Source organism: Rhinolophus hipposideros (assembly GCF_964194185.1).
Source record: "Rhinolophus hipposideros genome assembly, chromosome: 7".
Classification (NCBI taxonomy): Eukaryota; Metazoa; Chordata; class Mammalia; order Chiroptera; family Rhinolophidae; genus Rhinolophus; species Rhinolophus hipposideros.
The window spans coordinates 72506704-72534120 of NC_138053.1; the positions used below are offsets into that span (position 1 = coordinate 72506704).

Sequence of the window (27417 nt, forward strand, 5' to 3'; positions counted from 1 at the left end):
GAGAAAACATAAGATCAGGGGGTTCCCCTGCTGGTTTGCGGTCATTAAGGGCTCACATTTGAAAGATAATATTATATTCATATTATGAACTTCAGTAAAATGTAAGACAATTTCTGGCTCATAAAGGAAATTAAACACTCTAACTGGATACATTTGAGGAGAGATCGTAAACCTTCATTTTGAAAAGGACAACTTGTTTTGGTTTTTTTTTGGGGGGGGGCAGGGCACTGGGACAGATTCAGCTAATACTTAACTGCATGCAACTGCGTTCCAGAAACACATACATTTAATGCTTAAGGCAACATAGAAGTCAGTTTGTATTACCCCCATTTTGTAGATGGGGAACGGAAGACTCTGAACGGCTGTCCCACCTAAGTTCATTTAACTGGTGAGAGGGAAACGTGAGATTTGCACCAGACTGCTGAAATTTCCAGCCAGCGCATTTTCAACTGTGCTTGTACTACTACGCTTCTGGTTCAAAATTCAGGATATGACTGGTGAACAGATGACAGAAAAATAGAAGTATAGAGGAAATAGTAAAAAAAAAAAAAAAAGGGGAAAGGCTAGTGTATCTGGCCAAAAGGAAATATTCAGGCATTCCTTTTGTAGTCAAAGTACAATAATATACAACTGAGGGAAATAAAGGAACCTTTCTAAATGGATGACTTAGTACTCCTGAAGTTGTAGGTCAACAAACAGGAAATATTCTCTTGGTTTGAACTAGAACACAGAGTTCCCATCTTAAGAGAAATTTTATTAGGATCATCAATAGTGACAAGTGGTCGGGACAGCTGTTGAGCTTCACATTTTCTATGTACAGAGCAGGCTTAATATCCCCCTGGAGAAATGGTGCAGTGCTGATTCAAGAAGCAATAGTTCTCAATTAGGAGCCACAGCTGCCACTTCCTATATCAACCGAGATTTCCTGGGTGGTCTCTCATCATGCCGTAATTATTAATGTAACTTTATTAATGGACTTGGACAGGTCTGACTGAGCCCAGAGCCGCATGGTTGTTATTCACTGAGCCAATACAGCTACGATTACATTTGTTTGATTACCATGCCCATGATGCAATTTCACAAGCTTAATACTAATTTTTCCCCTCTATTTTGTATTGGTGTTTTCTGATCAATGAATATGGACCTGGGGTTTAGAACAAGATAGGGGAGGTAGAAGGAGCGGAGGCTTTGGGGCCAGTGTGCCCTGAATTTCAGTGCTTGTTTAGCTGATTTTGGAAAAAATAACATCTTTTCTTACAGTCTGAGTTTCCTCAAATTCAGTGAAATAAGAATGGTAAGAGCAATCGTACTGAATTATTATGAGATAAACTTGAAAAGAGTGCCTGCTTAATAAATGTTTCTCATCTCTCACCTGGGAAATATGGCTACCATAAATTACACACTAAAGTTGCTTTTAACATATTTATTATGATAACAAGAGCTAACATTTATTGAATACTGCCATTCTGTCAGTCCCTGTTCTCAAGGCTTTTGGTATTTTATCCTGTTCAATCCTTTTAACAAGTAGTAGGAGATGGGAATGATAGTATGCCATGATAAGGATGGGAAAACTTTGGCCCAGAGATGGGAAGTACCTTGCCCAGGAAGTCCTATTTCGAAGCCATACTCTCAATCTCTTTATACTATTGCTTCCTATTATTCTAGAAGAAGAGTACTACACCAAGGAGATATAAAAAGGCAGCACAGCACAGTGATAACAAGAAGGCTGCTGGAGTCAGGATGCCTGGGTTTGAATCATGGCTCTGCACTTCTTAGCTGTGTGTGCTTTGAGCAAGTCACTTAATCTCCTGGTGCCTCAGTCTATTCATCTGTTAAACAGGATAACAGTACCTACTTCATAGAATTGTTATGCGGGCTAGTAATGATTTAAATATGTAAAGGGCTTCAATTAGCACATGGTAAACATGATGTAAATACTATTATGATAATAAAGTCTGATGCTGAATGTCTTCAACACTGGAAATGGAAACAATCTGCTTTCTTCTTGCTCCTGTCAATGATTATAAACCTTTCTTACAATTCTGCATCAAATATTAACTTTGCTAGTGTTTTAGGAACGAACTCATCTCAATTTCTTTTTAACACAATAATCCGTTTTGGCCTCTCTGTGAGGTGAACAGTACTAAAATCCATTTAGGTCAGTGAAATCATAAGGTAAGAAAAAGAGAAAAAGTAAAAACATTGTCTTTAGAAATAGGCACTCATCAAAATGGAGACTCCCAGCAGACACCCTAGCCATACCCACCACACACAGACTGTAATTTTGAAAAGTCACGCTGTAGCAGTGTCAGCACTTTTAATGATCATGTTAAAAATCTACTTTTAAAGACCACGTGTTATTTTTTTCAAGGTCAAAGAACTCAAGTTCAGGGCTTGAAGTTTGAAAGTCCATAATTCCCTATAGTTGTCACAAGTACCTATAATACAAAATCTACCACTTTCTTTTCATCTGTTTGGTATAAGGAGTGAGGTGTTTACTTAATTCTTAGAGCAGGGAGTTTACCAGCCTCTAATTTTGAATTTTCCTCTGGCCCCACAAATTTTGGTTTCCGATTTGCAAATTGAAAGCCAGGCATCAGCACAGCTATACAATAGAGTATTATCTACTCAGTGTCCTTTTTGTACGATCCTAAATAAAAACAAACAATTGAATGATGCCCCCAAATAGTTTAATATATAATTCATTCATAGACTATAAAACAGTGCCTCTTTTGTAGTATTTTTTTTTTTGACTAATTTTTTTAACCAGGAGTTTAATTCAAGAGTGAGGCAAATATACTATCAGGTTTAAAAACACACTTAAAAAAATACTTATACTGGGACATAATACTGAAGTTGAGAATACAACAGAAATCTCACCAAATCAGCTACTACAACTTGCCCGTTTAATAAAAATCTCCCATCTGTTTTCTGAATTGATAATATCAGCCTGGAAAAGAATTCTGAGGAACAGATTTACTGGACAGATGCGATCGGGAGAATAAATGGAAATGGAGGAGAGAGCAGAGACTGAAAACAGTTCAGCACGCCACTTTAAGAAGTATGTCTTTCATTTTTTGGTCCATGTGTGTCTACTAAGTTGAGGCCCTGGCCTGCTCTTCTCAATTCCCTACTGATAAAAGGCTACGTATGACGCACCAAGGTTTCTGTTTCGTTCTCAACATTGCACAGGGCATCCACTTGAAACCTGATCTAGCCTTAAGAATCTGGAGATTCCCTAATGCCTTTGGGATTTGCAAGATACCGGGAAGGCGATAGAAAGGTGAGGGATGTGGAGCCGGAAGGTTACCTGGGACCAAACTATTATACTGTTATAAAATAAATAGAGACTTTTCCTCTCTGACGTGAACCAGGCATACCTTAGGGGAACGCATGAGCAGTGTGGCGGCTTTTCAGGCATTAAATCATAAAAGCCCAAGCCTTGCCAACATTTGTTAACATCTCCTAGTCATTCTAGGAGTCTTTAATATCCTAGACCCTTTTTACTAGGATGGAGAAATCAGGCAAACCCTAGTCCCATGATCTTTTCCCCCTATTTGACAGCTCCTCTTTCTTCCAGCAGGGTCCTCATGGAGCAGGTTAGATGGTAAGTCCAGTTTATTCTAATGAAGACCTACAGCCACTTGAAATCACCTTGGAGTTTATAGCTGTGTGGTACTCACGAATTTACAACGTTGGGAAAGGTGCTCAAGAGAAAGGCTGTTACCCACTTATTTGGGGAATCTGCTTCAGGGTCCCAAAAAGACAACCACAATTACCGCAATGACGTGATTCATAGAAAAAGACTTCCATATACTATATATTATTATTGTATTCAACTGATCTCACAGATTTTGTTTCAATTATTAGTACTTGATGCGATTATAAAATAATAACATAATTTTAATCCTTACGCCAGTACTCCTATATTTAAATAACATTTTCTTTAAAAGTGAGGCCATTGAGAAGTTTTAAATAAACTCCCCATAAGGTTGTTATTGCTCAAGAATTTGTTTTCAGCTCTTTCTTGGGAACCAGCTTCTGAGTTAAATTAATTCATGAACCTCATAAGAAAATCAGTCTTATTACTATTTAGTCCCAACCAATTTAATTTAATAATATACTGAAAATGTTTGGAGCAAATAATTTCATTATCTGGAACTAGCTGGTACTGGCATTTTCCTGTCCTTGCTTGCAAACCCCCCAGGCACTGTAAATAACTGGAGTAGTGACTATAACAGGGCATTTAAGTGTCATTGTTGCTCTGTAATACCATCCCTAGTAAATTTATGTGGCCTCTTATATGATTTTGAAAAGCACCATAATGTAAGGAAAATGGGGACAAAGAACCCTCAATAAATTGTGAACACTTCAGGTCCAGGGGCCATATCTTCTTTCTAATTTCTGGCCCCCGAAACAATCCACTTCCTGGATCACTTAAGATAATTTTATTTTTATGCTTATAATAAGTTCTCAGTAAATACTCCCCAGTCACTACTAGGTTTAAGGTTGAAACCTACCTTTCTAATTGTTTCTTCCAACTGAAATCTATTATTTCTTAAAGCCAGGGCTTTGAGAAAGCCATCTGGTTTCTCCCCTGAATAACTGGCTCACCATCAAAAGTAAACAATTTTCAGAACATTCTCAGTTTGCTCAACCTGCCACATTGCTTTATAGCAGTCAAACCAAATCCTTGTATTTGGCTACATTATTTTCAAAATGTCTGCAGAAATCACCCCACTCCATGCTCAGGATCATGCATTTTTTGATTTAATTATTTTAACCAGTACTGAGAAATCATTTCATCTCCTTTAGTTACAATGGCTTTTCTTTTTGTACACGAAGAGGTTGCTTATCCAGAGTGGGAAATAAGGCCCAGTGAGTAGCCCATGATTTTCCAGATGTATGTTTTCAGGAACCCTTCAAAGAGAACCAGGCTTTTTGGCTTTGCCTCCTCTTAAACGGGGTTTTATGGCTTCTGTATTACTTTACAAATATCAAGGGCCCTGTACCTTATTAGTTTAATAATTTCCTCTTTTCCTGAATATTTACCTTCAGTTTATTTTTTCTAGCTATATTAATTAAGGTATTTTATTTGTTTACTTTAAATTTTGTTATTATTTTTACAAATATTCCTTATTCAATTTATAAAATTCCAAATTAATAGCCCTTTAAAAAACATTCTGAAGGATCTCTGAATGGGCTTTAAATATTTATATACTTTTTCCTTGTGTTAATGAAATGTTAACCATGTCCTACACCACATACTTTCAAAGCTGGGGAGAAAAGAGATGGAAACTGACATGCTCAGTGGAAATTTTCATGCAGGCTTATAAAGTAGGTAGTATTTATCCTTGTTTACAGATCAGTAGCTTCTTAAGGCTCAGAGGTTAAGTGACTTGTCTGAAATCCCACAGCTCCTAAGTAGCAGTGTCAAAATTCAAGCCACATCTGTCTGACTCCCAGTCTGAGCACTTCGGCAAGGCCTTTACGAGGGTGGCTCCTTTCAGTTTCATTTTTCAAATACTCCTCTCACGTGAGGGAAATTTTAGGAAATTCAGTTGTGTTTTCTGAGCCTCTCAGGCAGAAAAGACTATCATTACTGATTCCAGAACAAGAAATATTAGTCAGGTTTCAGAGACAGGATCTTAAAGGCTAAAGGTATCACAGGCTGTCAGTTTTTAGAGGATGCCATGAGACAAGCAAAGTACAAATAACCCAGTTGCTGCAGAAGCTGTCAGTCAGGTGAGGGGAAAACAAATTAGAATACTTATTTGTATTTCTCCTCCTCTTCAATAATAATAATAAAGTTATTATCATTATTATTCATTTAGAACAGTCACAAACCAAGGGAGTAGGTAAGACAGGATAAATGGAAATCTCAGTTTTCTGACGTTTATGTACAATGGTGAGGAGTCCCTGTTTTGAGGCTTGAGGTAAAGAGAAGAATAAGCCTCTAAAAAAAGCCAGAAATAGAAATGAAGTCAGGAAGACAAATTATTTTCCCTTTCATCCTCCAAAGCACATCCATATACATATGAGGTGTGATCAACAAATACAGTGAATGTTTAAATAAAAAAAAATCTATTATAGTCAAAGACACATTGCCATTAATCCCCCTTAAAATACTCCCCCTCATTTTGAACACACTTATCCCATCGTTCTTGTCGCTTTCTGAAGGTGTTCTGGAAGTCCTCTTTTGTGAGTGCCTTTAGTTGTGCTGCTGTGGCTGTCTCGATGTCCTGAATTGATTCAAAACAATTGGATATGGTCCCATATGGTCATTTTGACTTTGTAGAAGAGCCAGAAGTTGCATGGTGCCAGATCTGGTGAATAAGGTGGATGAGGACACACCGTAATGTTTTTATTTGACAGAAACTGCCATACCAGAAGCGATGTGTGACATGGAGCGTTGTCATGATGAAAGATGAAACCGTTTGCCCATTTCACGTTAATGTGTTATTTGTGATCAATGATTTATGGCGTACTTTAAAACACACACCTTCTCTCAACCATAGCTCACACCCACTGACTACATCAAACGAACTGAAACTTGCAAACACTATTACTAAGGTTCTATGTGCCGCTGCCCGTATTGAAGATCTCTGCCTTTTTGTTGGATGGCACTTGGTAGCAGCATTCACCATATTTTGTGATCACAACAGAAAGTCTCCATGTCACACATCACTTCTGGTGCAGCAATTTCTGTCAAATAAAACATTACAGTGTGTCCTCATCCATCTTATTCACCAGATCTGACATCGTGCAACTTCTGGCTCTTCCCCAAAGTCAAAACAACCATGAAAGAAAACGTTTTGATGGGACATCAAGGCAGCCATGACAGCGCAACTAAAGACACTCATGAAAGAGGACTTTCAGAACTGCTTCAGAAAGTGGCAAGAACGATGGGTTAAGTATGTTTGAAGCAAGGGGAATTAATGCCAATGTGTCTTTTACTTAATTTTTTAAAAATTTAAACATTTACCATATTGTTTGATCATAATTCGTATGCAAACTCTGTGCACTGTTGGCATGTCCCTCTTCACCAGAGAAAATAACGCGAGAGCCTGGTTACATGACTGAGATTCTCTGCCATTGTGTTTCACTATTTGGAGCAACCTATCATTTCCTCTCCTTTGAGAATAAACCTAAGAACTCCTTATGATTTACAGAGTCCCAGAACACTTGCAAGGAACATGCGCATTTCTGGTTTTTAAAAAATTTAAAAAAAAGTTAAATTGAGATACACTTTACACTTAATAAAAAGCACAAATTTAAGTTTACATTTCAATGACCTGACAAATACACACTGTCATTGACACCTCAATCAAGAAATAGAACACTGTCTTTTAAAATTTATGGTAGCATATATGACACAGCAATCCCTCTCCTGGGTATCCACCCCGAAAAAAATCTGAAAACATTTATCCATAAAGATATATGTGCTTTGATGTTCACTGCAGCTTTATTTATGGTGGCCAAGACATGGAAACAACAAAAGTGTCCTTCAATAGATGATTGGATAAAGATGTGGGATATATACACAATGGAATATTATTCTGCCATAAGAAAAGATGAAATAGTACCATTTGTGACAACATGGATGGATCTTGAGATTATGCTGAGCAAAATACATCAGACAGAAAAAGTCAAGAACCATATGATTTCACTGATATGTGGGATATAAAATTGAAAGCAACAAAGGAACAAGACAAAGAAACAAAAACTCATAGACACAGACAATAGTTTAGTGGTTACCAGAGGGTAAGGGGGGAGGCGGGTAGTAGATGAGGGTAAGGGGGATCAAATATATGGTGGTGGAAAGAGAACTGACTCTGGGTGGTGAACACACAATGTGATATATATATGTATATGTATATGTATATGTATATGTATATGTATATGTATATGTGTGTATATATATATATATATATATATGATGTATTATAGAATTGTACACTTTAAATCTATGTAACTTTACTAACAATTGTCACCCCAATAAACTTTAATTAAAAAAAAATTATGGCAGCATAAAATCTAGGACCATTGGACAAGTCTATTAAAAACAGGAAAGAAAGCCATATTCAGGGAAATAAAACTTTAGGCACTTGACATACCTACGTAAGGTCCTTTTTCCAGGAGGGAAGAGGGGAAAACAAATTAGAATACTGATTTTTCTAAGCTAGCTTCTTGTGACTTTATTCAAATTGGTGAGCTTTGCTTTGCATTATACTTTTATATAACACTCCTAGGAAAATGTGACAATTAAAGAAAGGCATCACATTTTCCCTTCATTGTTAATTTGGCTCTTGATTTTATTATACTATTAATATCATACTACAAAGCTCTTGGTTGCAGTTGGCTAATTAGTCTTATTCATGTTGAAAAAGGATTATAATCCCATCTTAAACTTTGTACAGTGCAGCTCAGTGTTTTCTACTTAGACAGTTCTCAACCATAATGTTATAATTATACCATTTTCTCAGCAGCATCACCCACACAATATAATTACAGTCAAAGTTAAGGCTATGTTTATAGTGTACTAAAGGAGGATAGAATTGTTTCATTTTAAGTGATTCATTTACCTCCTCTGTTGGTAAAAGAAATGCATGGTAATGGAAGAGTTATGGTCTTAATATGCTTCTCTGAACAACAATTTCAGATACCAATAAGCCAAAGAAGAAAATAACCCCCCCAAACCCCAATATGAAAAAGTATGGGAGACATGATTCCAAGTCTGCTCACCACAGTGACTCCTAATTTGAAAATCTAGGATGGGCAAGATAATGGAGACTAGCATGTTGATGGCCATGGTGGGGTCTCAGCGATGTCCTCCCTTGATTTACCTTGCTGCAAGGCATCCACAAGCACCTCAAGACAGTTTGCAGGACTAACATCATGTCAATATTTTCGATCTAGGCTCTGAGCCTATAGGACATGAGGTGTGATCAAACAATATGGTGCATGGTTAAATTTTAAAAAAATTATCACAGTCAAAGACACATTCCCATTAATTCCCCTCAACATACTCTCCCGTGCTTTGAACACACTTATAACATTGGTCTTGCCACTTTCGGAAGCTGTTCTTGAAGTCCTCTTTCATGTCTTTATTTGTGCTGTCATGGCTGCCTTGGTGGCCTAAATCTATTCAAAATGTCTGCCTTTCATGGTCATTTTGACATTGGGGAAGAGCCAGAAGTCACTCGGTGCCAAATCCAGTGAATAAGGTGGTTGACGACACACCGTAATGGTTTTATTTGACAGAAATTGAGGTATCCGTAAGCAATGTGTGACATGGAGCGTTCTCACGATGGAGGATGAAATTGTTTTCCCATTTCATGTTAATGCGTTGTTCGTGATCCATGATTTATGGCAGGGGTGTCCAAACTGTGGCCCACGGTCCAACTGCGGCCCGCAATCCATTTTTAATTGGCCCGCAGCAAACTCCAAAAATATATTTAGTTTACTTAAATAAACCAGGTGAGGCAATACGTACTTCACCTCGAGTGAGTGGCCCGGCTGTTTGTGTATTTTACTGCAAATGGCCCTTGGTGAAAAACGTTGAAAAAAGTTTGGACACCCCTGATTTACGGTATACTTTAAAATACAAATTCTCTCAACTGTAGCTCATAACTGACTGATTCACTGAACAAGTTGAAACTTGTCACACACACTGTTACTAAGGTTCGATGTGCCGCTTCCCGTATTGAAGATCCCTGCCTTTCTTTTGGCTGGCACTTGGCATTAGCATTCACTGTATTTTGTGATCATAACGGAAAGTCTCTGTGTCACATATCACTTCTGGTACAGCAATATCTGTCAAAGGAAAACATTATGGTGTGTCCTCATCCACCTTATTTACCAGATCTGGCACCAAGTGACTTCTGGCTCTTCCCCAAAGTCAAAATGATTCAGAACATCGAAGCAGCCATGACAGCACTCTAAACACACTCAGGAAGGAGGACTTCCAGAACTGCTTCAGAAAGTGGCAAGAATGATGGGATAAGCATGTTCGAAGCGAGGGGGCATATTTTGAGGGGGATTAACGGCAATGTGTCTTTGTAATAAATTTTTTATTTATTTAAACATTCACCATATTGTGTGATCACACCTCGTAATGACTCATCCAAGCACAGAGAACTTCAGTGCAGCAGGACTATTCATTCCTTTAAAACATACTTCATTCATATCCACTATGGGCCAGTTCTAGGTGCCTAAAACACAACAGGAACAAAGCAAAACTCTCAGTTCTCATGGAACTGAACTCTAATGTATTTTAGACCTGTCTTTTGCTTATTTACCTGAGTGAATAAAAAGAAAGCTTTTACTTTTTTACTATGAGTGGTATAGATTCGTTTATGCCAAAACTTCCGCCAGCCAGCTGTAGACTGAAAGCCGCCATTTTTCTTAATATACGGGTATGAACCTAGTCTGGCAAAGAGAGGAATGGGGAATGAGTGGAATATGCAGGGATTACATATGCTGGGTTCATCTGTATGAGAGCACCGGCCAGTTCTCTGAACTTGGTAGAGGCGAGATACATACTCCATTTCCAGGGCCTCTCTCATTTGCTTGCCCAAAGCCTCTGGTTTAAAATGTTTCATAAAACCTTGACATTCTTTGACTTGTCCGGTTCCATGAAACTTTACTCATAGGAGGAAAAGAAGAAAACACGTGGGAAACCATAAAAAATGACTTGGTGGGAAGGTATGTCTAGGTATAGGTCTCTTGGTTTTATTTTAGGAATTATTTCTGAAGTGTATGGGTTTTTTTCTTGTTCTTTTAAGAGAAGGACAAGTTACGAATGAATTCGACAGCTTTTAGGCCAACGAATGGATGCATATGGTGCAAATGATTCCTTTCCTTGGTTCTGGGACATCCAGCCGCCGCTGAGCCTCGGGCCCCTAGAAATCAGTCAGCAACACTGAGGGAACTGAATAGTCTCTGAAATAAAATTCTGTTATTTTTGGTTATCATTTGGATTTCCTCTTATTTATGTGAGCTTGAGTGAGTATGCTACCTGCACTGCTCTCAGCCTCTAAGCCCCTGCCCTGGGACAATGGAGCACAGGTGAGTGGGGAGAAAGCAGGCCACGTGTCATGGATAAGTGAAGTCGTGGTCATATTCCAAATGTTCTCCATAGGCTTGTAAATGGCAATCTTTCAAGAGCAAACATCTAGAAAGTCGAAATAAAAAAATGGCACCATTTAGAAAATTGTAACAAACTAGTTCTCTATCTTCTCTCTTTCTTTTTGGTTTCTCTAACTATGTGTTCATACATGGGCCTTTCCCACTTTTCAGAGATAGAACTCTTAGTCACTCGTAAGTCTAATTTCATGGGTTCCACTGGGAATGTGAATTGTCTTTACTTGGGAGCAGGGATTGTTCATGAGGGATTACTCTATTTTTTATTATGGATTTTTCAAATATACACAAAAATAAAAAGCATGATTTAAAGAACCACTACATGTTCCTCATCTAGCTTCAGCAATTACCAACATTTTACCAATCCTGTTTTGTATACTCGTTCTATCTATTTTTTTTTAAAAACCATCTGCTTCCAACCATAACCACCTACATATGTATCTCTAAAAACTAAGGACGATCTCATTTTTTGAAAATAGTATCAAGATCACTCCTAACAAATTAATAATGATCGCTCAATATCAAATGCTCGGTCTGTGCTCAATTTTCCAAAAATATCTCAAAAAAAAAGTCTTTTGACAATTTCTTTGAAACAGAATACAGACTAGGCCTCCACAATGTCTCTTAAGTCTGTTCAACTCCATGACATTTCTTCTCCTTTTTATTATATCATTTTTTTTGGTTGAAGATAATTTCCTTTAGCTTATTGCATTATGAGAGTCATTTAAAATGTTCCTATATCACTGTTATTTCCTATGAACTGGCAGTAAGGCCTAGTGGATTAATTTGATTTGGTTCAACTCTCATGGAATCCATTATGGGTGGTGCTATGAACTCCTGTATCAGGGACATAATATTGTATGATGGTGTGATCGATCTGGGTTCAAAATTTTGTCAGCCTATTACACGCAGAATAGAGTACACCAAAATATTTTATCTTGCCTAAATCTATTATGTTATTAGAGGTTCTAAAGTGGTGATTTCTCTAATTCTACCATTTCATCTGCATTTATTAGCTAGACTATGTCTATATAAAGAAAGACAACAACAAAAAAGCAACTTTCCTTCACCAATTATTCATTTACCCTGAAATGCAATTTATACAAAAATTCAAGGTAATTGCTTCATTATTTCCCTTAATGTATCAATTTTTAGAATAATGAGTAGATGCCCTAATAACCTCCAAAGGAGATCATTTTTTAAAAAGTATCAGTATGAACTTACTGATGAATCATGTTTTGATACCATTTTTTAAGGGACTGGAATTATAAGAATAGAAATGATGAAGTCATTTCTCCATTTTCAGCTCTCTGGGCTGTTTTCAGAGAAAAAGCACATTGTGTAATCTTGGCTATCTTTCCCCTTCTATTCCCTTTTATTCCTATTACCCTAATATTTTACCAGGTTCTCTTTATAAAAATGGCTGAAGTCAAGAGTAGAGACTATATGGCATCTAAAAATCCATGCACATATGCAAATCCTATAAGGAACCCTCTGTGGATATTTAGTGAAGGATTTACTCATACTCAGGGAGGGATCAGTACAAACATCCAGTCTAAAACATTTGAACACTATGGTAGACTCATATGCTAGACCCAGGCCATACCCATGTCACTGAGCATAGCTGCACAAGTGACATAATCACTAGCAGCCTGTGTTCCCTTGAACCCTAGTGGCTATGGAGGCAGTAATAGGTAATTCCTTGAAAAGCAGTCCCCTGGTCCACTATATTCAGGAAGTGCTATGGTTCTTTTTTTTCTCTTGCCTATTCACAATGCACCCAAACATATTAGAGACTCTGAGTGGTTCTGCAATAAAGAAGGCTGTTTAACTTTCAGGTTCCAGCATTTCTCAAACACTGGAGAAATGGTGGTCTAATATGCTAAGGGCAGAGTTCTTTGCAGACATGTGCAAAGAATCATTTGCGGAGGGGATTTAAAAGAAATACATATGTGTTGTGGGTTAAATTGTATCCCCCCAAAGTACATCTCAGTTCTAACCCCTGGTACCTCTTAATGTGACCTCAGCTGGAAAAAATGTCTTTGCAGATGTGATTAAAGTAAGGACCTCAAAATGAGATTACCCTGGATTAGGGCTCTAAATTCAATGATGGGTATCTTTATAAGAGGCAGAACAGAAGAGACACAGACACAGTGGCAAGTCCATGTGAAGATGGAGATAGAGGTTGGAGTGTTACATCTACAAACTGAGGAACACCAAGGATTGCTAGAAGTTTCTGAAAGCTAGGAGAGAACTATAAAACAGATTCTCTTTCAGAGCCAGCAGAAATAATGAACACTGATGACACCTTGATTTTGGACTTCTGGTCTCCATAACTGTGAGAGAATAAATTTCTGTTGTTTTAAGCCACTGGGTTTAGGGTAATTTGTTATAGCAGCTTTAGGAAACTAAGACAATATGCCTGAGCTCCATCCATGGAGACTGATTCAGTAGCTCTGAAGTAGATGCCTGGCATTTGTATTTATTGAAAACGTCCACAGATAATTCTGATGGGCATACCTACCAAGAACTACCACTTTAGGAGCTCGGGGTTGAAGGGTGGTCACCTACTTATATTGACATCCTACTAGCATTTTAAGCACTTGCTATGGTCTGGATGTCCCAATGAAGCCTCCTATTCTTTATCTCCAGGTTTTGATTTTTCAGAGAAAGTAGTCCCAAAGAAAACATTTTTGGGTCGTCCCTTAAGAGGTAGATCGGAACTAGTCACTAATTACAGGTGGTGATGATGGTCAAGGCTGTGAGAGTAAGAGAAACTATGGGCTCAAAGGGGAGAGAGGGAAATCAGCTTTTGTCAAAGTCACCCTTCAGATCTCACCTGAGGGGAATTCTCATTTTGCAGCCTGAACAAAGCTGAGCTTCCTTTCTTTTGGTGAGTTGAGAAATCTTGGTCTCCTATGATTTCTAATTCTTCTAATTCAAGTCTAATCCTTCTGGACTCAGTTTCCTTCATTGCATCAGCTACCTGAGAAGGCTGCTTCTTTTCATCTCCAGATTCTGCTCACCTGAGAACATTTTCTTTCTTTTCCTAGTTGCCCTCTTTTTAGCAGCCAACCTTCCCTGGGTGTACTTCATGTCTCTCAGGCTTTGGTTTCTCCAAAAGGAGTGGGGGATGTCTCTCTAGTCCTGTCAATACCTGATGACCAAAAAGTAAGGCACAGATTCTTATAAATACCTCAGCAAGGAGAGGTTTGCAAGGCAGGAAAGAGGTGGGATATGCTACTCTGGTTTTCTGAATTGACAACTTTTCACATTGAGGCTGACTATAGTTAACCAAGATTGTTCAGTCAAAACCTAAATTTTAGTGAAGATACTAAAGGAAAATTTCAAAATTTTGCCTCAGCTGTCCCCTCACCCAGGAAAGGCAGTGTATTTACAGTGTAGTGAAGTGGGAGGTAGAGGCTAGGGATCATGGGCAGGATGAAATGGTGCAGGACACATTACCACCCTTATGTATCATGGAGCTCCTGACCCCAGCTCTCAGTGCCACAGCTCACCTGCAGCGTCACTCTAACAGGCTGTCACAGGCTAGCTTGGGCATTTAACTGCTAGTTAATACATTATTTGTTGATCCTGTTAAACTTGATCTGGAAAGCCTTTTGAAACAAAAACACATTTTAAGTTAGGGACTCCAGGGGTGTATAAATATATACATATAAAAAAAATCCTTCCAGTAAAAGAGTACATGATTATAGCCAAATGATTCATCCAGGCAGTACATGTTCTAAAAGCTCAGAGAAAAAGGATTGGCACTGAGTGTAGTCCAGTAGGGGGTAAAGTTCCCTTTGGAAATGTAGAAAAAGTTTGTTTTGATGGCACACCTTTTAGCTCTGTGTATATAGCCTTATTTCTTCTATACCTAAGGACAGTCTTTTTAAGGAGAAAGAGGAAGGAAAGGGAACAACATTCCACTAGGTGCCAAGCACTGTGATTAAACATTTTGCCTGATCCTGCCTCAGCGCAGGCCTGAGGAGAGACCGAAGCATTTAAGGCAGCCTCTCTCTTGCCCACCATCCCCTTAGGTTGGCTTTCTGGTTTTCCCACCTGGCGCCCATGTCTCATCCTCTGGCATGTGGAGAGTGGCAGGTCTCTCAGTCCCTCCCTTTCAATGACCTCTGCGCTCCCACCCCTAAAGGGGCAGCCTAACATGCAGGCCACACTGAGGTGCTGATGGCAGAACCTGAAAGCAGGGTTTTTCAAACCAGGGTCTTTCGGGCTACAAAATTAAGTTTTGTACTTTTTGTAGAATCAAATGACAATTAAAAGACATCTGTAACATTAAGACATGTATTTTTTAAATAAATTCTTGTCTCAACCTGGGTTGTACAGGCATTCTCTCGAGTGTGTGAAAATTTTATTTCCTTGAAAAATATACTGCTCAACTCTGAGATATACTCTACTACATAGATCTAGCATCCTTTCTATCTTCCCAGAAAAAATGTAAATAAACTTAAACAGGAGATAAGCTTTGGGAAGTGGGGTGAAGAGGTAGGTGGGGTGCTTCCAGCAGCCCAGGCTACTACCACTCTTTCAGTAGGAATAATAGTAGGAGCAGCAGCAAAAATAATAGACTATCTAACATTTATTCCATACCTACTTTGTACCAGGAATTTTTCTGTGTACCTATCTGGTCCTCACAATGGCTCTTTGAGATCAATGTTGCTATCTCCATTAATTGATAAATTGAAGCTCATGGCACATTGGCACTATGGTGGCTGCATACATATGACAACTCATGTCTTCAGCTCCCAAACTCCGAAGTCCTCATCACACAGCCTGTGACACTACCTGAAACCAATACCAGAGTTTGCCATAACCACTCATGCTTGATAAGAACAAATACCTCTAAGACTTTGGTAGGGCCTCTTGTCTGCTTTTCACCATGAAAAAGAAACATGGCAAAAGAGGAAAATGCATCTAGGGTTCTCACATTTGAGGAAACAATTATGTCACTCACCTGTGTTTGTGTTAGTGTTAGTTTTGGTGGGGAATGCCAAACTCAAACACCATGAAATCTATGCTAATGGCTCTCCCTCCACTTCCTTTCTGCATTTGCTCTCAAGTAATTCCTGGAACTCAGTATGATATTCATTTAACAAATATTAAGCTCTCACTTTGTGGAAGACCCTGTTTAAGTTGTGAGAAAGGGAGCAGAGCATATAAAGAGACTGAGTCGCTGCCCTCAAAAGAACTTACATTCTAGAAAGGAAGATACCATGTATACAAGGCACTTGAGTTCAGTGCAAAAGATGTGCAACTTCAAGAACTTTGGGAGTTCAGAAAAAGAAGAGCTTTGGCCACAGTAAGGATGTACTACCCAGGAGTTTCTCCATGTCTCTGGGGTTTGCCTGGCAGGAGTTTCATGCTGGCAGGTGCACAAAAGCCATTATGTGCTGACAACACAAGCACAGATGCGTTCTCCTGCAAACATTTGCTTTCATATTAACCCAAATTTGGAGTTTTAAAATGTTAAGAGACGAAAAAGAGTTAAAGGCTGCTTTTTCCATGACACATGAAAAATCAAAAGATAACCTGTTGCAGTAAAGACATAAATACTACTTGAAAACACCTCGAGGATTCATGAAGGCCATTCATCTGAATCGAAACATCTATTATGATGCTGTGAGGTTTCAAGTTGATGAGTCTTTTACAGTGTACAATTTCCTAACAGGAGAATCTTCTGTCTTTATTCTTCAGCATGATTCAGTGGCAGCCGTCAGTTGAGGAAAGATCTACAAACCTGCAAAGCTAAGTTCCCCTCGTATTGGAGCCGTGTGTTACACTGACTGTAACCCCTCATAAGGTAACATTGTGTGATAATGATGATGCATCTCAGACAGTTTAGTTCAAATTATTGCCCATTCCATCCATCACCAAGCATTTACAGATGCTCAACTTTCATTTGATGGAGCACCTTTAATAATAATAATAATAATAATAATAATAATAATAAACTTGTCCACACTGATTAGCAGATACTGTTACACATACTTCACAACATATGAGTTTACTGTGAAGTAAATTTGTAAAGTGAATCCTGTATTTTTATTAATGTCAGTTACCAAACCAAAGATATTTTATTTAGGAGACTAAAGAACCACAACCAATAGAGACATGATGACTGTTTCCATAGAATACCTTATTACAGAAATAATCTTTCTTCTGTTTATAACAGGGGTTGGCATACTTCTTCTTAAAGGACCAGACAGTAAATACATATTTTAGGCTTACAGCGCTATAGCCTATGTTTCAGCCACACGATTTTGCCATTGTACTCCTAGAGTGGCAATAGTCAATCTGAAATAAATAGGGATGGCTGTGTTGCAATAAAACTTTATTTACAAAAACTAGCATCTGGTATGAGGACCACAGTTTGGAAACCTCTGGTTTAAATAATTGTTGACCTTAAAATAAAAAGAATTAGCTTATTTTGTATCATATATTATGAATTACATGCAAATCAATTTCCTATAAATCATATGTTTTTAAAAGCCTTTTGAAAGTTTTATAATCTCTTTTCTACGTGATCTGTTCTTTAGTAATTAATAACCTCTTGGGTTATTTTTGGTAGAAATGTATATTATCTCATATTGCATATATTTGCCATGAGTCACACTATTACTTGAACTACTACTTAATGGTACCTATGTTTGATTTCCACAAATCTTTTTATAAACGTGAAGTATGGTTTGCTTTCTCAGTATATAGATTAATTTGTATTAAAATCAGGACACATCTATGTAATGAATTCAAGCTTTGTTTTCTCAAAGCACAAGTGCACATTATCTGAAGAAACTGTTCATCACAACTAGGAGCTAGTAATGGAAGAAGGCTTTTCTGGAACAATAGATTCAGGAGTCTTCTCCTTAGAGAGTCTTCTGTGTGCAGAAGCCAGAGCACTCTTGAGAGCAGTGATTACAGTGTTGGTTTTGAAGCTGTAGACCTCAGCAGCAAATCAGAAGGCTGCAGGCTAGAAGAACTCAAAGGTCACAACCAACTTTGGGATTCTATAACTTTCTAGAATCGCTAAAAAGTGTTTACCACCCACTGGGGTCACCAGGGGTGAAAGAATGTTTGTCTTGGCTTTCATCCTTGAAAACTGTGTGTCATGCATGCTTTGAAAGATAAACCATACTAGGAACTGGTATATACAGTACACATAGGCCCCCTGGAATTTTTAGGGGCATGCTTAATCATCCTTCTCAGACTTAAAAAAAAAAAAATTACTCATTTCTAAGATCAAGGCTTCTAGAGGCCTATGCCCATTTTCTTAGAAGCCTATTTTCTTACTGTTTGGGTTCCAGAAGAAACAGAAGACCTTGACAGATGTTTACAACCAGAAAGGACCGGCAGGTACATGAGGAGGCTGACCTTGAGCTGTGTGCTCATTCCTCGTTCTAGAGGTTTCACTAACACTGGCCTAAGCATCAGCACAGAGAACAGATCTCTTGTAAGGTAAGTGGTGAGTTTCTATTTAGCTCTGATTGTGGCTCAGCAAATTGCTGGGAGCTGAAGTAGGATAAAAAAGTTAAGACCTAATGTTTATCTTACAAGGAATTCTTATCTCTCAACAATTACATGTGAAAGCAGGGCAGTGTATAATAAAGCACTAACCCTGGGAAATTTGGCAGGCATTATCTGGGTATTTCAGGCTGGAAAAAAGTCACTGCCAAGTCCATATTTTGAGATAACTGAACATTGTTGTTGGAATTATCAATAATATGCATCATCTACACTTGATTTTGCAAGCATTGCACTGATGGATATCTTCTTTACTTTCCTGGTGGTCTGTCAAGAGACTCAGAAAAGCTACTTTCTTTGTACCTCCATTTCTTCTTGTAGAAAGTGCATACTACTACTTGCCTTCCTCTTACTTCAGAGAAGCAAAGAAGAGGAATAAATAGTATCTGTAGGATACTTGGCATTATCTAGAGATTAGTGTTATATGTGAGTGAGAAAGGGCTACCAAGAGGCTGGGTGCAAGAAAGAGCCAACATCAACACTGTTTCCTTAAAAAGGATCATAATAATCTGTGCTTAATTACTGAATCATTGGCTAAATGCATATAAATGTCAAGAATTCAATGTCAGCTTCGATGTCAGAACCCAATGTCAGTGCTGCTCTCTAATTCACGTCGAAGCTCAAGTTTTTTGTAATAGATACTGCACATTTTCTTTAAGATACCATCCCTGCAAAGACACACTTCTCTTATGTTGTGCTTATTTTAGCTGTATTGTCAGCTAATAAGCCCTTAAGGTTGAAAATATCTTATGAAAAAGAATGCTTAAGGCTGAGAGGGTTATTTGGGTCTTATGGGAGCAGTGATGGGTCACAGGCTAGAGGGGGGCTACTAGTCCTTTGCAGCTGAAGTGCCAACAGGATACCACAGTGATGACACAAAGATGTCCTGGCTAGACCATGACACTAGTCCCATTACCTGAAGTTAAGGTTCTGTGGAAGGCTTTTGGGAAAGACTGTATGTATATATAGTAATGGACAAGAGAAATTTCTCCTCCTGTATATCTTTATCCCTCTCCTTTCAAAAAGGACAGCTGAAAGGCATGGAGGTACTCTGTGGTAGCTAGAGTGATTAAAATGTTGGGGAAAACCTGGCTTCTATTTTTTTTCCCTGCGTTTTTTTTTGTGTGCATGTAAAATCCAACAACTATTCATTAAACACTTGGCATGTGCCAGGTACTTACCAGGTACTGTAGGATACAAGGATGTACAAGATATAGCCCCTATCCTTAAAGATAGCACAGTCTATTAAGAGGGGATAGAAAGCACACAAACATCTCCATTAGGTTGAAACAAATGACATAACGATATTATGGTCCAAAATAGAGTCGAGTATGGGAAACTTCCCATTCAATTCTAACACTTGTTGGAATAAAATAAGAGCCGTGAAAGAATATAATAAACACCACAGGGCCAGGTACTATTCTAATCACCTTAGATACATATCAATACTCGTAATTCTCAAAACAACTTTATGAGGTAGGTATTATTAGCATCTCTATTTTAGAGATAAACTAGCAAAAGAGAACAGAATCAAGGAACACAGAGGTTATGAAACTCAGGCAAGATCATGCAGGAAGTATGTAGTAGAACTGGAATGTAAACCAAAGCTATCTTGCTCCAGAGGCTGAGTTCTTCAAGTACTGTGATATATACTCTCTCTCCTCGAGAGGGAGAAAGAAAGGGCTACAGAGATTCCGAGATGGAAGTATGCATTGTCTTGGGGGAACTGGGAAAAGCTTTGTGGATAAAATGATATTTGAAATATACTTTACAGACAAAATCCATGAAGGACTTTTCCCGACTGGGCAGCAAGAAGAAGGAATTTGTGGCAAAGGAGTCATTATGAATGGATATAATGAAGCAAGAATGCAGAGGACATAAACATGGGCATACATAGTACACAAGGGAGATAAGGCTAGAAAAGCACACAGGATCCATGCTGTGGACTTTCTGGAATACCAGGGAAATGAATTTATTCATAATTTAGAAAACACTGGGGAGCTACTGAAGTTGATCAGGCAGAAGAATCACTGGATCAGAGGTAGGCAGGAAGAATGAATGTGGAAACAGAGAGTAGACTGGCTTGGGAGACGGAAAAATAGGAGGTAGGGAATTAAAATTACGAGGCTAGGAAAACAGTTCGGCTAATAACGTTCAATAAGGACATGAACAAGCAAGATGATAGTTACCATATTAAATTTTTTGTCTCATAAAAGTGTCTTTTATTGAGAAGTAACTCATAGTTGTGAAAGAAGTTCGTTGTGAACTTAAAAAAATTTAAGCAATTTGGTTGCTATGTCTATCTAACCTGATATCTTTTGGAATCCTTTCAAAACTTAACTGACCTCAGTCATTGATGTTTATGTTTAGAATATCTGTTTTCATAAAATCTTGCACTAATTTATGATCCAAATGCCAGTCAATAAAACATCAATATTTTTCTTCAGCTGGACATTTGTTTTACTTTGAGGTGGAAATGCCATGGATCACAAAATTTACACTTTCACAGTGATATGCGATAAATTCAGTGAAAAGGAATGACTTTAAAAAATGAGAGAAAAAATCCCCCTCAGAAAGATGTGCAATCATCTAAAATTTTGTTTCTATATATGTTTAATAAGTCATATAGTTAGCCCAAATGATCATCAAATCCTCTGCCAATAATCAACTATGGCAGAGAAATAAAATTATTGGAAAACACAAAGAACATGGAATCCCAGCACCCTGAAGTGTCTGTCTTCTTCAGAAATACTAAAAATGTTTGCTTTCCTCTAGAAGATTCTAACCAACCTTATCACTCTCCTCAGCAACAAAAATCAGCATTCTTTGTGATAAGTTTGTACCATTCTTTTTTTTAAATCTTTATTAAATGTATTGGGATGACAATGTTTAGTAAAACGATATAGGTTTCAAGTGTACATTTTTATAATACATTATCTACCTATTGCATTGTGTGTTCATTACCCAGAGTAAGTTCTCCTTCCATCACCATATATTTGACCCCCTTTACCCTCTTCTACCATCCCCATCCTCCTTACCCTCTGGAAACCACTAAATGTTGTCTGTGTCTATGATTCTTTGTTTGTTTGTCTTGTTCCTTTGTTGCTTTCAGTTGTACATACCATATATGAGTGAAGTCATTTGGTTCTCAACTTTTCCTGTCTGACTTATTTCGCTTAGCGTGATAATCTCAAGATCCATCCATGTTGTCCCAAATGGCAGTATTTTATTTTTAAAGTGAACAAAGATGTCTCTATCTCTTTAAACTGTTAACTCCCTTAAGATCCTTATCCTGAGTGTGTGTTTTTGCTTATAGTTAAGCTTTTGCATAGGTGAGGTATGCTGCTACTCATATTTGTGGGCTGAAAAGTCCTGATGGGACTTTAAAAAAGACCTTTCTTTCCAGAAAATATTTCTTAAGAATCTACTGTGTGATACAGTGACTGTGTACACAGTGAGCCAGTGAGGTGATATGAGCACTAGGGTCTGCTGCATCTCTGTGAAGTGCTCAAATGATAACAGCAGCCATGTGTCCAAGCCTGTGCACTGTGGGAGACGCCCACTGATACTGAAATATCCACTGACATGGGTTACCTTATCCAATCAGTCCTGGGACAGAGGGCAGGTAACTTTTGATAAGGATAGGATTCTTCTTTGTGTGGGGAGGTCAGGTCAGTGTCTATGTGATACACCACAGATAAAGGATAATTAGATAGCACGCTTGCTTATCGCAAAGACAAAAAATTAACATATGGCAAACGAGTGGTAGGAATTTCTTCAACACATCCATCATACCCATAGCTTGTAGTTCAACAAGGCTCAATGCTTAGGCTCTTCAGACCTCATGCCTTGACAAAGAAAATGGCTTGGGGAAATCACACTACCACTTCGGGGGAAACTGAAGGGCAGTGTATTATGGGTGTGTGTTGGGAGGGTTCCAACGTGGCTTCCAATGTTTTACCGTTAGGAAAACATTTTCACTGATTCCTTCTCATTTCCTTACGGAAAGTAACAATAAGTCACATTGTCTGCTAAGTGAAGAATTTGGAATATACTAGCTGGGATAAACCAAACATAACCAAATTGCCACCTTTTTCAACCCCACATGCTAATTAGGAGGCAGATTAATTTGTTACATGTCCTAAAACAGGAGGATTGTAAAGAGTTTGTGGTCTGACACAACAGACTAGTGGATGACATTAGTTAAAAAGCAGCACCAACCATCCCTTGGAGTCACTTCCAAGGAAATGATGCTCACATCTCATATTAGAAATTTATTCTAATTTAGTCATAAAACCCAATTATGGTTTTGTGACACCAGAATTACCAATGAAACAGCAAGGGCTTAAACTCAATTAGGTACAACGTCTTCCCTTCCTTTATTGTACAATGTGGACTCTAGCACATACTTCAACTGATGAAAAAAAATCCATCCCTAGAATTTAATTAAAGGTACCTACTATGTGATCAGGTCATGTGAGGGTTGTAGAAGCAGCATAAAATGTGGGCTTTGCCTTAAAGTTCAACATAATTAATTCATGCAATCCCACACAACTCACTGAGTTCTGTGCATGCTACTAACATACACCAAAATGTCGTGAGGTTTTAAATGCTGTCATGGAGCAACAGACAAAGTTCCACGGAAGCGCAGAGGCAGAACAAGTCTTCAGGCCTAGAGGATGTGGAGACGCTTCCCTATAGAGCTGATGTTTGAGTTCAGTCTTGGGGAGGAAGAGGAAGTTGTCAGAGGACAAGAAAGGGATTTTAAGGAAAAGAGAGAACTCACATGAAGGCCGACTTTTGAAGCATAAGGCTTTTTGGTTGAAGTGACAAGTTTAACTGTCAATGTGATTGCTAGGTAAAGAAATATCTCAAAATAATAATGATGAAAAAATAACAATGAGGATTTGTAAAAGGAGGCAGGTTCCTAAATTGAACAAACTAGTTGTTGGTCCACAATAAATTATTTCATCTTTTTTCTCCTTCTCATTAACTTGGCCTTACTTAACCTCTAAGGATGAGCAAATTAGAGCAATATAGAAGTAACCTTGCAGAGAAGTTGAAAAAAAAAATTCTGAAAAAAACTGTGTTTGTGCAATTTCAATCAGTGATTCATCCAGTTACCAAGACTCAAATAAAATGGAGAGAGGACAGTAGCTTGAATTACAATAAAGCATGGACAATATCACTGAAGGCAGAAAAAGTACTCAAGTTCTTACTTGTCTCTAGGTCTGGATTAACTCTTTGTAGACTCTGGGATGCTCTTCCAAGGATAGCTGGTGTGTCTGGAAGAGAAAGAGGAAAAAACCATTAGTCATTTCGGTAAAAATGGTCTGATGTGACCCTGTGGCAACCTTATTTTTAAATGACAAATGGTAACGTGGCCCAACCTCACAACAATTCCCTGCCTCTTTGTCTTTCTTTCTTTTTTAAAAATTAAAATCGAACCTACCCTCTAAAAAAGAACCCAGAAATATCAGAGCAAATGGAAACCGGCTGGTCTTAGCCACCTCTGGTCTCATGCCTAGACACAGTTAGGAACAATGAAAAAATGTCTTCCTATCTCATTTGAGTCCAAACTTGAGTCTTGCTTGTGAAAATGAAGAAGAACATAAATTCTTTCTTTAAAAGAATTCCTTCAGAAAACTTTATTCTTAGAAATAACTGTGAGCAATCCTGGGAGTAGGGAAGGAATGAGGAGAAGTGAAAAGTTGGACAAGAGAGACACAGAACTTTATGATGTGAGATGGGCAATGAGTCATCTATTGTAAAAGTTATAATTTTATCGATACTAGGATTAGATTGCACTAAAAACAGGAGAAATGGGAAACGATCAGTGCAGTTATTACTGAATTGTTGAACTAGCATCTGAGCTACAAAAGTATGCAACTCTTATCTGGGCTTGGTGGAGAAGGGGGTTTATCCAGGATTTCCCACATCAGATCATGTTATCTATGGGTTATTCGCAGAGAAACAAGGTGGCCCAGGCCCACAACAAACACTAAGCATTACAGCACAGCCAGGAAATGACTGCTGCTTTTGGTCCTCAATAGAAACTCATAGTAACAATACTAAGAAATTGTTCTCTAATAGATGAAGAAAGGAAGAAAATGAAGGGACATGGGCAGTGAGCAAACCCACTCCCATTTCCCTGAATTTCAGAGTTGGGAGAACCCTGTCCACTTGCCCTGATCCACTGATTTTTTTCCCCGGAAACAAAGCAAATGACCACATTAATCGAACTTCCGCCCAAGTCCAACTTTCTTCCCCAGAGGTAATCACTGCTATTTGTTTGATGGCTATCCTTCTAGACCTTTTGTCTTTGTTTACACACATATATACATCCATCGTATGTATGTGTACACATACAGAGATATATTTTTCTACACATTGCTGTTTTCATTTAGTAATCTGTCTTAAAGACCTTTCCACATCAAGGTCTATTTCATTCTTTGCTGCATAGTATGAACATATGTTAGAATGTGAGAATTGATTTCCTGGAAACACAGCAGCCTCAACTCTTTTAATCTGTCAATGACAATGAATAAAAGTTACTGTTCACTGGAGAGCAGCTTGTGAGTCACGATTTAAAAAAAAAATCGACATAACATCCATCTCTAACCATTTTATTTCTAAGTGTCTTTCGTAGATATATATTTGCAAATAATCAAAAGACACATTCAAGGATGTTCAATACTCTGATCCACTTTTCACTGTGCTTTTTTACAACTCCTCCCACCTAGCTACATGGTAGGAAGCAGCTATTTGGTCTGGAGTTCATAATACAGAACCTAACAGATTCTGTATTGAAGTTAAGATCTTCTTGTTAAACGTTACAGAATTATAACCCTTGCAAGTGTTTTCAGTCTGGGCACATCAGTGAAGGTATTTTTCCAAGTAAAGTTAAGCCTTGTGGGCTTTGGTGAATTAATATTTTAAACTCTATTAGTTCTGAAAGTGTTTCTTTTCTCTCTCTAAATTTTATTATTAATTTCATCTGTAGAAGCTCATTTAGTCCCAAATGCAATAACAAATTATGACAAAAAGATAATAAACTACACATTGATTTTTAATGTAAAAGGAAAATTATACTTTATGACAATCCCCTCAAGTCTACTCACTGTCTTGATATCCCAAATCTTCAGTATTCCCATTATCTAGAACTTGTCACCCACCCCAATTTCTTGCTAAAACCAGAGAACACTGTTTTCTTACCCATTCCCCTAAGTTAGACACTAAAACACAAAATAGTTTTGGTCAAGGTTTGGCAAGTTTATATAACTTCCAATCATGAGTGACCTGTATCACTGACAGCTGTGTATGCCTTAAGACAGTTTCGATAGCTCAAAGGAAGAGGAAAATTAAGTTAATCATGGGATGGCACACAATCAATGTGTGTTATTTTGGTCAAAATTATCTATTAAGTTTGTCTCAATTTTCAGCTTGAAACTAAGAAAACTAAAGGACACCACATTCCAGGCTCAGACCAACAGTAAAGTCGACACATTTCTCCAGAATGATGCCTGAAATGGAATGTGGGGGTCAGTTATGAGGCCCCAAGGGAGCGCACAGAGCCAAACCTGAGGCCTGGAAATGCTTGAGGAGTGCTGGCCACTCTTCACTGCTCATACACCAGGATTGTGCTTTCCTTGCAGACAGACATCTGGTGCTCTCCCCTTTATGGTGTTAGTATTTGGTAACACTTTCATGAAGCAAAAATTATTACTCAGCTGACACCCTCCACAATATGTGATGAATCAAGACATAAAAGGAACAAATGACATCCTGGGGAAGGACCACAGATTTACACCAGTGCTGAGGGTGCTGGTTACAAAAGTAAAGCATAATAAACAAAACTGTGCCACCTTAGCAAATGGTGGTGTCACGCTCAGTTGTCAATTTTAATTAGTGTCAGAGCTGTCCTTAATGTCGGGAAATAGTGAGCCATGAGGAAAAAACAAATAAAGGGTGACAATAAGCAAAGAACCACTACTCTGGTATGTTTATAGAGGGGTTTTTAAAATGCTGGCATTATAAAATGAGTTAGCCACAGCCCCTGATCTCAGTGAGCCCAGTTTCTAGGCAGGGATCTATAAGGGAAGGAGTGGTCCAGCAATGGAGTGACCCTTTACAAGTCAGGACAAGCTTCCTAGGGAAGGTGACTCCTTGAGATGGGTGCTGAACTTGAGACAAATAGGCAATGAAGAGGAAGAGAAAGGGAAGTTGGTGTCAAGGGAACCACTGCACAAAGGTAACACACAGCCTGGGTATGTAAAGCACTTTGATCTGTTGGGAGTGGGTGGAGTATGGCTGGAGTACACAGTTGGGAGTGGGTGGAACTCCTCATGTTGGACTTGAGCAAGAAAAGGTATCTAAGACTAGAATTAACTGCACTCTAACTTTCTTATACATGTCCAACTTTGTACTCAACTTCTCAACTACGTCATATATCTGGACCTTGGTTTCTCTGTCTGTAAAATGGGGACAGTAACAGTATATGCATGTAACATTTAAAAGAATTAGAACATGCAGAATACTAAATATACAATAAGTGCTTAGTAAATGTTAGATATTCTTTTCATTCTTTTTATTTTATTTTTAAAAATTTCTATTGGTGAATATTGGGGAACAGTTTGTTTTTCCAGGACCCGTCAGCTCCATGTCAAGTCATTGTCTTCAATCTAGTTGTGGAGGGCGCAGGGCACTGGCCCATGTGGGAATCGAACCGGT

At 38.2% G+C, this 27417-nt stretch overlaps 1 protein-coding gene across 3 annotated transcripts in view; it reads right to left on the bottom strand.

Annotated features, from left to right (window-relative positions):
• Positions 1-27417, bottom strand: part of GHR (growth hormone receptor) — a 235950-nt gene that overhangs the window by 45636 nt on the left and 162897 nt on the right. For all 3 annotated transcript variants that reach the window (XM_081052879.1, XM_081052880.1, XM_081052881.1), the window contains exon 3: positions 23907-23972. In XM_081052879.1, the coding sequence (XP_080909005.1) occupies positions 23907-23972 (66 nt within the window). The remainder of the gene's footprint in view (positions 1-23906; positions 23973-27417) is intronic.